The 13,593-nt window shown below is 42.9% G+C and overlaps 2 protein-coding genes across 2 annotated transcripts; one reads left to right on the top strand and one right to left on the bottom strand.

The window, feature by feature from the left end:
• Positions 1 to 2,735: 2,735 nt before the first annotated feature.
• LOC117566570 (uncharacterized) lies at positions 2,736 to 13,051 on the top strand. Its single transcript, XM_034246112.2, has 21 exons — positions 2,736 to 2,944; positions 4,343 to 4,512; positions 4,577 to 4,924; positions 4,994 to 5,088; positions 5,517 to 5,703; positions 5,789 to 5,921; positions 6,003 to 6,145; positions 6,473 to 6,659; positions 6,848 to 6,960; positions 7,060 to 7,350; positions 7,416 to 7,571; positions 7,708 to 8,370; positions 9,163 to 9,631; positions 9,707 to 9,915; positions 10,019 to 10,197; positions 10,279 to 10,418; positions 10,495 to 11,146; positions 11,209 to 11,378; positions 11,446 to 11,694; positions 11,768 to 11,893; positions 12,579 to 13,051. The coding sequence occupies exons 2-21, from the start codon at positions 4,443 to 4,445 to the stop codon at positions 12,631 to 12,633; spliced, it is 4,635 nt and encodes a 1,544-aa protein (XP_034102003.1). The 5' UTR covers positions 2,736 to 2,944; positions 4,343 to 4,442; the 3' UTR covers positions 12,634 to 13,051.
• Positions 12,018 to 12,374, bottom strand: LOC117571337 (uncharacterized). The gene is made up of 2 exons (XM_034253430.2): positions 12,257 to 12,374; positions 12,018 to 12,197 (listed from the first exon to the last, which is right to left on the bottom strand). Exons 1-2 carry the CDS (start codon positions 12,324 to 12,326, stop codon positions 12,061 to 12,063), a joined length of 207 nt encoding a protein of 68 aa, XP_034109321.1. The 5' UTR covers positions 12,327 to 12,374; the 3' UTR covers positions 12,018 to 12,060.
• Positions 13,052 to 13,593: the final 542 nt, after the last annotated feature.

Raw genomic sequence — 13,593 nt, 5'->3', positions numbered from 1 at the left:
GATATTTCCATTTTATTGTCAGTTAATGATGCTGATGATCTAATGGTTTCATAGTCACGCTAAAATTCAACCATCCAACATTCGCAAATTGGGTTCATTGCACGCTCATAAAAACGTATTGAGGAGCGTACTTTGCTATTTTAACCCCCGGTATTGCTCGTGTTCCAAGGCATTTGGGATTTACTTATCGTATACTTGTTGTTTTTTTACAATTGTGTATCCTAGAAACCATTAATAAAGAATGTTTCTTAATAATTTAATTGCAAAGCTTCGGGAAGATATCAAGAGTACTTTTTTTTTTAGATTTCCAAAACATAATATTATATATCTAAACTAAACATCCTAGCAATGGATGTCCAATTAACCATAGAATTAAGGTTGCCTAGAGACATTCATATTATGAATTATGAATTTCATAATAATCCTTTTCTTTATAAAGATATAGTCAATTTTCAGTTTGCCCTAACATACATAAATCGTATGGATTGTACAGCAAGTTCTCTAGCAATTTCATTACGAGTTCTTTCCAAGCTACTATGTCGTGAATAACCTTTTACAAGACTTAATTAAGAAATGAAATCTTCTTCCGTTATAAATCGTATGGATTGCCAATTCTGCAGCATATTTGATAACAATTGCATCATGAGATCTTTCCAAATTATTGCGAAGACCGTTGAACTAAGGGTACCTACAGATATCTCTCACTTTATTGCTTGCTTTGGGCTGACACTTAACTTACATTCATGCAATTAATGGTAGCTACTGGACTACTGGGTCTAGTTAGTGAGTAATCAATCGTTGATTGCAAATCGCCGCTCACATGTGCCAGCTGCAAGGCATGACAATTCCAATCTAATGCTAACCATAGCTCTGGCTAATTGATGCTCGCTTGGCTAAGCGCCTAAACGTTGCAATAGAATCGTAAATATTGTAATTGGAATCCTGCATGGCCAATCAATTGGCCGAGGTTGATGCTGAGGCTGGTGCACTGGTTCTGCTTACGCTGCTTACGGTTTCCACATTTCAATTCCAGATCGAGTTCTAGTTCTGGCAGCACCACAGTTAATCTCCATGGCCCAGGGGGATCTTCAATCATATCCACGCTTTTCCGACTGTTGCTCCCCTCTATAAATTGCCGCTCGTTTTGCTTCGCACCAGCTACACAAAGTAACTCGATCTTGGTCAAAACTAACTATCGCAATGTTGTAAAAGCCAACAGCAAATTTCGACTTTGTTGAGAATGTTGCTTACAAGTGCCTCCAACTTGTTGCCATGTGTTAGTTGTGTCTCAGATTCCTTCTCGTGTTGGTCGCTTGTGCAATTTATGGGCGCCACAATGTCATCGATGTTGTCTCGTTAATTGGGGTTAGTCGAATGGAAAATATACTAACTAGATCTATTTATTCGATAAGTGTGACTCATGGACCAACTGGATTAGCCTACAGCATATAATTCCAAGTCTATTGCTTTCGCATTTTGGCCAAATAAAGTTTATTAGGCTATTAACGATTTCACCAATCTCGAACGGAATCGAAAGTTGGGATTAGGATGGAAATGAGGAGTTGGTTTGCCAGATTTCTGTTAGTTCCTGCTAAGCTGTGTCTCAAGATCAGCACCTATTAAAGCTGATCCAGTAACAGGCAGTTTAACAATTGTTATTAAATGAAGTTGGAGGCAACTGTTGCACCCACTTAATCTGCATGGCAACGAGGCACGCCTTCAGCTCATTAAAGTGCAGCCGCGCCCACACACCACACACACACCATACACCCAATGGTGACAGGTGCAACCCAAAGAGCAGAAGTAGTATTTAAAATATTTTGCAATAGCCGATGACCGTTGATGTTGCTGATGGTTGATGGGTTGGCTGCTTGATGGAGCCAGCCTCGAACTTATTCAGACGTGAAGCGCATTCACATTCACATTCACATTCACATTTACATTCAGATTCAGATTTAGTTTTTGGTTTGCCATCATCTGCAGCAGACAATGCGGCGCGGGAGCGGCAATCGTTTAGTTGTTGAGTGGATGCCCTTCACAAGCACTGGGGAAAAAAGAGTACTCGGATTGTGAGTGTGAGTGTCCATGAATTCGAATCCGAATTCGAGTGAATGCTGCCACGATGAATGCTACGCCCACAGGTGTCATTATAGTTAGCGTTCAATGTTCCATGCACATTGGGCCAGAACGGGGGCCGAATCGAGGCAGAACCGTTCCGTCCCAACCCATTCCCGTCCCTTCCCGATCCGACCCAAGCACACGCACTCGCAATCGCACCTTGCCCCTGCGCCGCACACACACGCTTGCAACCCCCAATACCTCACCACACCCGTGAATGTGTCTGCGTGTGTGTATGTGTGTGTGGTGGGCTTTTGTCAACTTTGGTCTGCTGGAGTTTTGTGCTTTACTCGCTGAACTGATTAACATTTGAATTGAAATTCACGTATTTAGAACTTTATGTTCTCTCTTTTTTTCGTTGTTGTTATTATTGTTCTACATATTGTTGTTGTTGTCTCCACATCTAATTAATTCCTCTTTCAATCCATTGTTGCTGCTGGAGTTTGTTGGCTGTTGCCATGGATTGGCACTGCTGCCCCCGCTAATGTTAATGGTACTCTTAATGGGGTAATGTACCGACCACCGACCACCGATCGCCGACCACCGCGATCACCGACCAACAATTCAGCCATCCAATTGCAGCCCAAACACCACACTTTTGAAGTCTGTTGGACATCAACGCATTCAGTTTGTCGCAAAATATTCTAACGATCGGTCAGGTTTCGGTCCCGGAATTATCCAGCCGGCGACATTATTATTTCATTTACAAATAATTGAGTGTTTAGTGCTATCGGTTACAAGTAAATCGTTCATTTATATCCTCAATTAATTACATCAATTAAATACATTTCAACATCCTTGCATAACCAACGGTGTTAAAAAAAAGGTGAAATAAATAATTGTGTTAAGCAAAAAAGTTATTTTAATTGAAAAGTGTTGTCCTTAAGGATAATTGACTAACACATTTTATTAAAAGTGCAAAAAAAAAATTGAGTTTACCAATAAAAAAATAAATGTTTGGGATTTAAAAAAATTGTATAAAGATTAACAGCATATAAAAAGCATAAAATTAAATCAAAATCACATAACAAAACTATGCAAAGTGCTAAGTGTGCAATAAAATCAAATGAAATATATAACATAACATAAAATATCTAAATAATAATAATAATATTCAATATATTTGTACTCTTATATGAATCATATAATTTGCTTAGACAATAAATTGAAACAATAATTCAAGAAAAAGTTATAATTTGTAGACAGGACAATTTTTTTGTAATACTCGCAGATTTTAGGACTCGAAATTGTTTTTAAAAAGTTAAAAATAAACATAAAAGAAAATAAAGGATAGAATTTTATGAGAATAATAAAGATTGTTAATAATGCAAATAGCGCCTTTAATTCAACCATAATTTAATTTAATTCAATTAATTCAATAATAACAAGTGGGCTGAAAAGTCCCGGGCCTTACACATAGATTGTGCTAGTTTTATTGCAGTCACCTTTTTTTCAGTTAATACAATCCTTCAGAAGACAGCTGCTAAAATTTCATGATATTCTATTCATTAGTTTGTAAGTTATTGAGCCAAAAGTGACACTACTTTTTCTATTTCCACAACAATGGATCAAATGCAATTTCGTCTTCTAATCTTACAATGCTTCTTCTCTCCTTGTAAAAATCTCGAACATGAATATTTTACACACAGAAAATTTGCCAACTTATATTATAATTTTAATTTCACAATTTGCGAAAGTCGTTAAAGCAAACTAATTAAAAATTCGAGTTTCCATGGTACAGCCGAACCCTTTGAGGTCAATGCGAGAGAGCTTAGTGAGTTTTTCTTTTTTTGGTGTGTGTATTTTTCTAGGCAAACTCAATTCGTACTATTGTGATTATTCTAAACATAAATAGCTTTCGTTGGACAATAAGCCGGAAGCAACATCCGGAGTTGTGGATCGATATGAGCAAAGCTACACGTAGCTCGCAGCTTTGTTGGCTTTTAGTTTAATGATCCAAATTCGCGTTACGCATTGTGCACATTATGATGCGAGTTTGAGTTTGAGTTTGAGTATGACTATGGGTACTCGAACTATCCTACTCATACTCACAAATATTTAACAATTCATGTGACTTTTCCATTTCATTTCGGGGAAAGGGGGTGCTAGGCATTTTATCACTATTGAGGTCGATATTGTCATCTAGTAATTTGGCTAGCTTATGAACTCATTTGATTATTTCGAATAGATACGTGAACTCATGTCTGTGATCATATTTCCATAGCCGCAATCCAAAACACGCGATTGAAAACTTTCAATGCGGTGCTAATAATGCCGCGTTAAAGTTGTTCCATTGGAAAAAAGCGAAATCAGAAAGGGAGAACATGTTGGCCCAGCTACTACGCGTAGTTCTGTTGGCCACGTTAGCCAGCCTCAGCTTTACCCAGAGCTCTGGTAAGTTTATATTATATATTAAATGTGCTTTAAACAGTACCTTGACAATTGGTTCATGTCGCAGCTCAAACCACCTGCAAGAATGGCTTAGGACGCGTACTCTATGAGCGTCTGCCTAACCAGCAATTACAGGGCTACGATGACGATGTGGTGCGAGATACAGCACCTCCATTCCGGGTGTTGGAGAAGTGTCAGGATTTATGTTTGCGTGATCGCACTGGCACCAATAATCTGGTGCGCACTTGCACCAGCTTTGACTTTCAGCCTGGCAGTCGAATCACTTCGTTTGGTGGCACCTCAGAGTACGAGGAATCACTCTGCTATCTGACATCGGAACAGGCGGGTCCCGAGGGTATTGGCAGCTTGATGTTGGTGCCCAACAGCGTGCACTTCAACGAGATCTGCCTGACATGTGAGTTGTGTGTTGTGGGTGTTGACAGCTCCAGAAATGGAAACTTTAAAATCTCTCTGTAAACTACAGCTAGCCGCCCGGAGCGTGAGTGTCCCAGTCGACGTTATGTGTTTGAACGGCATCCACGCAAGAAACTTAAGTTGCCCATCAGCGACATCAAGGAGGTGAGTGATATTCAACTCTGATTGGTTTTTTGTACCCAATACGCAAACGGTATATGGTTGTTTCAGCTTAGTAGTAATCCGAATTAAAACCAGAAGCATACTCGACTTCCATTACCATTTGAGTGTTTGTCGGTCTCTGTGTTCGTTTGTATGAACAATTACTTCTCTGAAACTATGGCAACAACAAATTGAGTGACAATGCTCCTCCCTAAGTGTAATAAGCTTGTGCTGCAATTTAATTACGCCCACTTTTTCCCCAGTAAAACACACCCAACACGAAATGGAAGGTGGCCTAAAAGATATTTGTTAGTCGGAAAATATATTATTTGTTAATATAGCGGGTATCTGCCAGTCAAGCACACTTGAAAGTCGTTTTCTTATCTGTGGCCTTTGTGTAATTGGGATGTTGGTTTACCTTCCACACACAGATAACAGCCGCCAATCGCTCGGACTGTGAGGACAAGTGCCTGAATGAGTTCTCATTTGTGTGTCGCTCCGCCAACTTTGATTCCACGATGCGCTCCTGTACGCTTAGCAGATTCACACGACGCACACATCCGGAGCTCATGGAGGATGATCCCAATTCAGACTATCTGGAGAATACGTGCTTGAATGGCAAGTCTGACTCATATCATTTATAACGGAATGAAAACTCATTTAAACAACTCTACGTTCAATCATCTTCATCTTCTTTCTGCAGCTGAGAGACGTTGCGATGGTCTAGCGGTCTTTGTGAAGGAGGAAAATAAACGCCTGGGCGGTCCCTTTGAAGTGGACATCTTTAATAACATGACACTGGAGGAGTGCCAGACCATGTGTCTGCGTGCCGAGAAGTAATCACTGTCCCACTCTTAGATTCTGCTTCATTAGTTGTAATCACAAAATGGCTTGGTTCGTTTCCATTTGCATTGCAGATACTTTTGCCGTTCGGTGGAGTTTGATGATCAAAGCAAACAGTGCATACTGTCTGAGGAGGATTCCATTTCGCAGAAGGATGACATTAGCATCAGTTCCAGCCCCACACATCATTTTTATGATCTTGTGTGCCTCGATAATCGTAAGTGGCTACCGCAAGTTAGCGCCTACCTCAATTGCAGCAACAGCACCCCAGGACAGAGAAGACACTACAAGACAAGACAAGACGAGACCCAATGTAGACCAAAGAAGACCAGAACGGAGGCAGACACAGCGTTAAGTGCACCATTAAACGCTGACCACTCAAACATTGAGCCAGACTGAGGACACAGAGTCAAAAAGACTCTTTGACTGCGACTACCACTTCGTCTTCGACTGGGGACTTTGTCGGACATAACGACAGCGAGATTACAGTGCACAACGGTTGCTTCTGCCCATTTTGCCATTCTCACATTGATTCCCGTTGCAGAACGCGCCAACGATTATCCAGATAACTCAGTTACCTCGCACCTCTTCTCAAGCGGCCGTCGGCCAGATACAGCATTCCAGCGTTACCGCAACTCGCGTCTCGGCGGCGAGTTTCACTCTGAGATCACGGGACGATCGTTGAGCGAGTGCCTCGACGAATGCCTTCGCCAGACGAGCTTCCAATGCAGGTGCGTTCTTGGTCCACAGTGCTTGCTCCATTGCCGTTCTCAGCTTGCAGTACTCGTTTTTTGTGTTCTTTACTTCAACTTGAAAATCGAACAACCCACGGACCACTTTATGATCCACAACTGATCTGATCTCTTTCTCTGTTTCTCTGTCTCTCTGTTTTATGTGGCAATCGTGCAACAAATTGCAGGTCTGCGGTGTACAGCGATCGTTTTCGTACTTGTCGCCTCAGTCGGTACAATCAAAAGGATGGCATGCGCATTATATACGATGCTGATTATGATTACTATGAGAATCTAATGTGTAAGTGGCTAGGCCAAACAACCATTACAGTTGCTGCTGCTGTTGTTGTTATTGCTGTTTCTGCAGCTAATGGAGTCGTTCGTAATTTCTCTTCTACAGTGAACGTTGTGGGCGGCGGCGCCGATGGCGATGGCAGCCACAGTGGCAGCGATCCCAAGCGACCCGGTGATCAGTCAGGCAGCAACTGGAGACAGCCTAACAAGCACGACGATCGCTATGGTCCGGGGTCATCGAGTTCTGGCGTGGGCGGACCTGGCTCCAGCCTTGGACAACATGGTGGACCAGGAGGAGTAAATGGAGGCAGTGGCAGCAACCGCCTACCACCAGGCGATGGCATTGACTATGGTCGACCGTACGATCGCTATCCCGACGTGGCAGCCAATGAATATGGTAAGATCAACGAAGCATACATTAATTGTTTACAAGCATTTTAACGCTTTGAACATGGTCAACAGATCGTTATCCTTATGGTTATGGTGATCGCGATAGAGATCGTGACCGTGATCGCGATCGCTATCCACCAGATCGTTATGGTGGCCCCGGTTCTCGGTACCCAGGCCCAGGTGGCAACGATTACGGCAGACCCTATGATCGTTATCCCGATGAATATGGTAAGTGATGTATGGCAATGGGTACTGATCAATTTAACCCTTTAATGTCACTCTTTATACTTAATCACTGCTCGATACTGACAACTAATTAACTAATTAATTAACTAACATGTCGCGCTGCAACGCAACTTATTAGATCGGTATCCCATGGGTGTCAATGGCGACAGGGATCGAGATCGTGATCGTTATCCAGAACGCTATCCACCAGATCGTTATGGAGACCGTCGCTATCCGGATAGGGATCAGGATCGAGATAGGGATCGTGATCGTTTGCCTTATCGACCTTTGCCTTATCCAGCCATCAACGATAACTCTTTGCCCAGTGATCTGCCCCACACGCGACCTTTTCCCATTGATGATGATGCACCTTATAGACCTTATGGCTATGGAGGTGGAGGTGGAGGTGGCGGCAGATATGGCGACAATCGGTATGACAGTCGCTATCCAGCAAGATATCCACCTAGTCGAGATCCTGTTGGTGGCTACACTGGTCGCGATGCTCCTGACAGCATATTCCCGGATAGACGTTATCGTCCCTCTTCTATGGATCCCTCTCGATATCCCTATGCGCCAGATTCACGTGCCCCACCTGGACGTTATGATGATATCGTGCACAATGCCCGACGCCCAGAACCCGAGTCGGCCAAACGTTATCCACCCGCTCCCTTGGCACCCACTGGCAGCGCCAGCAAGTACGCTTCCACTCCGAACCGCTTCCCGGTAGGTAACGAGCGGTATCCGATCGACATCTTCAAGTATGGTAATCGCCTAGGTGGCAGCGATCTTGGCAGACGCCCCGGTAAGTAGCTGACACTAATACAACTACCAGTCTAATCCGACTAGCCACAATTGTGATCACCGCTAACAGTAAACAATGCGCAACCAATAGTACCTTGTTACCATGAAGATCAATGGTATTACCTCGCGACTGATCGCATGGGCGTTTGGACTTGAACATTTATTTTGCATATCATAGTAATTCTACAGATTTTTTTTTTTAAATATTAAATTTTTTTGTCATAAAGTGAACCATTTGATTGCCCAGTGGATGTTGTCGTTTTCTTTTAATATCACAGGTCAATAATAAAGAAAAGTGTTTTTCATTTCTTTTTACACTTGCCTTCCTCCGCTGTATTGTATAGTATTGTTATTATAATGCATTTAGGTAGACTTAGTTCTAATTATCTGTCTATAGAAGTTATACTCGTACATATGAAAACATCACCCATTGAGTATTTGTATAAAGAGGAAGTTCGTCTTACATAGAAAAACTCTATTACATAGAAAACTTATCTACCAAAGTAAAGCTCTTGTTTGCGTGACTAACAAGCGCAAAGCTTCGAAATTGAATTGCTTTGACAGCTATAACTGTTCTAATCCATATATTATACATTCTAAAAATGTCATTCACTGCAGCTGGAGCTTTCATTGCAAAGCGTACCAGTGTAACCACATCGATTTAAAAATGAGCTTAAATTTGTTCTCCTATTGCAGAACACAGCTGCATACTTTTAGTGCCCACTCTGCGATCAATGCGATTACTCCATAAATATTTGATTTACATATTTTAATCTTAATAAATTTGTCTTAGGTTTAGATCGCCCACCACCATACTATGACTACGACTACGAGGAACGCTATGGCGATAGATTTGCGCCTGGCCCCTACGATAGGGAGTACGATGGACCGCCTGGACGACGACCCCTGCCAGGTGGCCCCTATGGGCGTTACGACACGCCTTTCAATCGCCCCTACGGTGGCGTTGGAGGCGGCGGCAGTCTCGATGATCGTCCCCTGCCGCTACCTGGCCTCGGACTGGGTCTATCGCATCCGCCCACACCGTATGGTGGCGGCTCCCATGTGGGAATTGGTGGAAGCGCTGGTCCACCGCGACCGCCCATCACCCGTTGCGAGGAGAGTGACAACTTCAAGCAGATTGCGGCCAGGCACAAAATGCGACGTCACTTTGTAAGACGGGCACTGATCGTGCCAAGCCTGATACAATGCGAACGAGAGTGCATCGAGACCAGGGACTTTGTGTGCCGCAGCTTTAACTACAGGTTCGAGACAAAGATGCGCGATAAATACTAGCTACAAGTGCAAGCTAAGAATGCAATTGTGTATTCAATTTACAGAGACACTGCCTCCAGCTACGATGATCGCGACCGAGACCGCGATCGAGATCGTGAACGGGAACGCGAACGGGATCGAGAGTCGCCCAACTGTGAGCTGAGCGACAGAGACTCGCGGGAATTGGACATACACGATCCAGGCTCTTTCGACGCCTCCAACTATGATTTCTACGAGCGCAGCATTGGACGCAGCGATGGCGAATGCATGGATGGTAACTAATCTTTTGGCTAATAGCCCATGGCTCGCATGCCAATTGACAATTGACTAATTGCTCTGCTATTTGTTATATTGTTATTTGTGCTATTTGTGTACAGTTACCCAGACATGCAATGAGGAAGGCATGGAGTTTACTATACGAACACCTGAGGGTTTTCTGGGACGGATCTACACGTATGGTTTCTATGATCGCTGTTTCTTCCGCGGCAATGGCGGCACAGTGAATGTGCTGCGCATCAGCGGACCCCAGGGCTACCCCGACTGTGGCACACAACGCGTAAGAGGCGACGCTATGACTATGGCTACATTAATCATCGATCGTTATCTCGTATCTCTTATCGCTCTTTCTCTTTGACAGTACGGCGATACGCTGACTAATATTGTGGTCGTGCAATTTTCGGACAATGTACAAACAAGTCGCGATAAGCGATACAATCTCACATGCATCTTTCGTGGACCCGGCGAGGCAGTTGTCAGCTCTGGCTACATCGGCGCGGGGTTGGTTTCAAATGACACATGAGACTGATGACACGTAGATCTTAATACAAAACATGTTTCGCTTATCGAATTTCAGCTCGGGCAGTCCCATTCCCATCGAGTATTTGCCGGCCGAGAATACGCTCAGCTCTAAGGTGCGACTGAGTATTCTCTACCAGGGCAGACCCACCACAACCATTGCTGTGGGTGATCCGTTGACCTTCCGACTTGAGGCGCAGGATGGCTATAATCATGTCACAGATATATTCGCCACAAATGTGGTGGCTAGGGATCCCTACTCTGGTCGCAGCATACAGTTAATAGATCGTTTCGGTTGCCCTGTCGATCCTTATGTCTTCCCGGAGCTGGACAAATTGCGCGATGGCGACACACTTGAGGCACGCTTTAATGCCTTCAAGATACCTGAATCCAATTTCTTAGTTTTTGAGGCTACAGTACGCTCTTGCAGAGAAGGCTGCCAGCCAGCGTATTGTCCTGGTCCCGCTGGACGCCAAGAACCCTCGTTTGGACGCAAACGTCGATCTTTGAATATAACAGAGTTACCAGAACCGCAAGCACTTGAGGGCGTGAATCAACTGGACACAAACCAACCGGTAGAGGAGGAGGTGATTGTGGTCAATAGTACCACAGTGAGCGCAACACCAGGAGCAGGTCAATTCAATGCCACACATGATGCCGAAAAATCCAAGGAGACCGAAGAACCGGAGCAAGTACGGGAAATGATTGAGGTGCGTGAGAATCGACTAAACAATGTTAAGCACTATAATATACAACTTAACGATTCCCGCAGGTCTTTGAGACGCGCGAGGAAATTGAAAAGGAATCGTATCCACGCAAACTGGTGGCTCCAGTAGAAACAGTCTGCATGACGCCCGCGGAGTATCATGGCTTGATTACAGCCATTATACTGCTGATGATATTGCTGTTTAGCATAACGCTGGTGGCTGGTCTGGGCTACAGGTGAGTGGGCGGGGTCGACAGTTTGCTAGGAGTGGCATGATTCATCAGTAAACTCTTTTTTCGGTAGACGTTACTGGAAATCTATGTCGAAGAACCGTTTGGTGGACCGTAATTCGCCCATTCATTCGCTGGGACACTCACACTCCTCGATACGCACTCACGAGCGTTTCACCGAAATTGGACACATGCCGAATACAACAGGTGGAGCAGGTGGAGGCAGTGGACATAATCAAAGCACATCTAATCGCGGCTCGAACGCATTTCGCACTAACATGTCCATGTTTGGTGGCTCATTACATAAGACTTTTGCCACGGGGTAAGCTTAACTACTAGTAGTCCATTCGAACTGGTTTACTAATCTTCTTCTCTCTCTCTCTCCCCACTTGCAGCAACCTGGCGCGCATGTGTCAGCTGCCGGTTATAAATCCCATTCGCTCTGGCGGTAATACTAATCATCAGTTCGAGGATCCCAGTGAGCCTATCTACACCGATCCATCGCTGTTTGAGCGCTCCAGGTAAAGTAATCTCCTCCCATGTGTTTAACACTCCATTACACTCACTTTGTACCCCATTTGACATACTTATATTCATGTTATCTAGGAATCCCCCTGCCATTGCCACAGTGCGCAACTGTAAATATTTTTTTTCAATATTTTATTGTTGTCATTTTGACATAACATGCTTAGAGTGGACTGCAGACGCAGAGCCTAACCTTGTTGCACCTGCCACCACTTCCGCCTGCTATTTGGCACTGGGTGGTGCACCAATCACCTTGTAGCTCGCAGACACCCGTGAATGTTGGCCACTCATTGCCACCAACTAAATCGAACAAAATAGTTAGACAACTAATAATTTGTTTATTCTAATCTTCTACTTACACGACTTTACTTGGCCTAATACGATTAACAAGCGCACTACGAAAACAATAAGTAAACTCAAGTAATTCATCTCGACTCTCAAATCACGTCTGACAGCTTCAGGGAATAAAAAAACTCTGATTTCAGCTCAGCTGAGCGGGATTTTTGTGTTGATGATGATAAGCCTTATCAGCTAATTGAATAATTCGTTCGTTCGTTCTTCTAACACGAAAACTGCATGTCTATTTCAATGTTTCCACTCATTCTCCGATTAAATGAAATTGTTTCACATTGCTGATTAACCAAACTCATCTCATTGTTCTTTTTTTCTCCACCCACACAGATCGCTGCGAAGTCTGACCATGGTCGCCGAGTCGGAAGATAATCAAGAGGTCTAAAGTATGCACAAGAGAATTTTGCTCGTCTTCTTGTGATTAGTTTGTAAATAATCTACATAAAGCTGTTCCGAAAGCCACCTAACAAGCTGCATACACTTTCGCAGATACAAAGCTTATATTGATATTGATATACTCGTATACATATCTGCATTTGTATCTGTATCTCTGCGTATCTTTGGCCCCTCTGGATAATTTCGCAATGGGTCTCAACAAATATCTATCGATATCCACCTAGACATAAGCCTTAAAACAGAAAAATCTATTAATTTAAAACAAGCAACCAAAAAATAACATAGCAAAGCATTTAAACAGAAACAAAAAAACATAATAAACCCACACACTAAACATATAGTATATGCACACAATTATTTGTATACAACTAAGATATAAAATGCAATAAAGCTTAAACTTATCCATACAGAGCCTGAACTTTTTATAATTAACTTAGAAGAAATGGCTTTCTTAGTTTCAGAAAAAACTTAAAAAAAAAATGAAGACATGATAGAGTTAATATATAGCAATTGAGGTTTTTGAATCCGACACCTTACTTTAGAAAATCATTAATATTCACTTATTAATAGACTCCCATAGCAACAGTTCGAAATAGTAAATACGAACATAACTAACTCAATATTACGTTACTTTCATTAAGCGCAGTAGAATACACGTTTTCAACTAATCTATTTCTCGCTTCCGGTCTAAAATTTTTTGAAGGGTTCCATAAATTCTTTAAGCCCGATTCAATATTTTCTGCTCACAAGTCCCATTTAAATTGGGGATATTTGCATAAGTCGGTCACGCTTTAATTGTTGGCCTTGATTTAGGTCTTATGTAAAAACCCTTTGATTACACATTGTATGATATAATGTAGCTTGTTTATAATTGCATGTAAGTGGCGAATGTAAAAACAGTTTGTCTGGTGTCTGGGCCGAAAGTTCGTGCCGCATCGACCGCCCCAAA

This window comes from Drosophila albomicans, chromosome 3 (assembly GCF_009650485.2).
Source record: "Drosophila albomicans strain 15112-1751.03 chromosome 3, ASM965048v2, whole genome shotgun sequence".
NCBI lineage: Eukaryota > Metazoa > Arthropoda > Insecta > Diptera > Drosophilidae > Drosophila > Drosophila albomicans.
Note: the sequence above shows the minus strand (reverse complement) of the source record. Positions and strands in the feature narration are given on the sequence as shown.

Bases quoted from the DNA above. Each gene is read 5' to 3' on its own strand.
- LOC117571337 (XM_034253430.2), bottom strand. From the start codon at position 12,326: ATGAATTACTTGAGTTTACTTATTGTTTTCGTAGTGCGCTTGTTAATC. The intron at 12,198-12,256 runs GTAAGTAGAAGA...TGTTCGATTTAG, and splicing joins ATTAGGCCAAGTAAAGTCGT to TTGGTGGCAATGAGTGGCCA.
- LOC117566570 (XM_034246112.2), top strand. From the start codon at position 4,443: ATGTTGGCCCAGCTACTACGCGTAGTTCTGTTGGCCACGTTAGCCAGC. The intron at 5,704-5,788 runs GCAAGTCTGACT...TTCTTTCTGCAG, and splicing joins GGAGAATACGTGCTTGAATG to CTGAGAGACGTTGCGATGGT. The intron at 11,695-11,767 runs GTAAGCTTAACT...CCCCACTTGCAG, and splicing joins CATAAGACTTTTGCCACGGG to CAACCTGGCGCGCATGTGTC.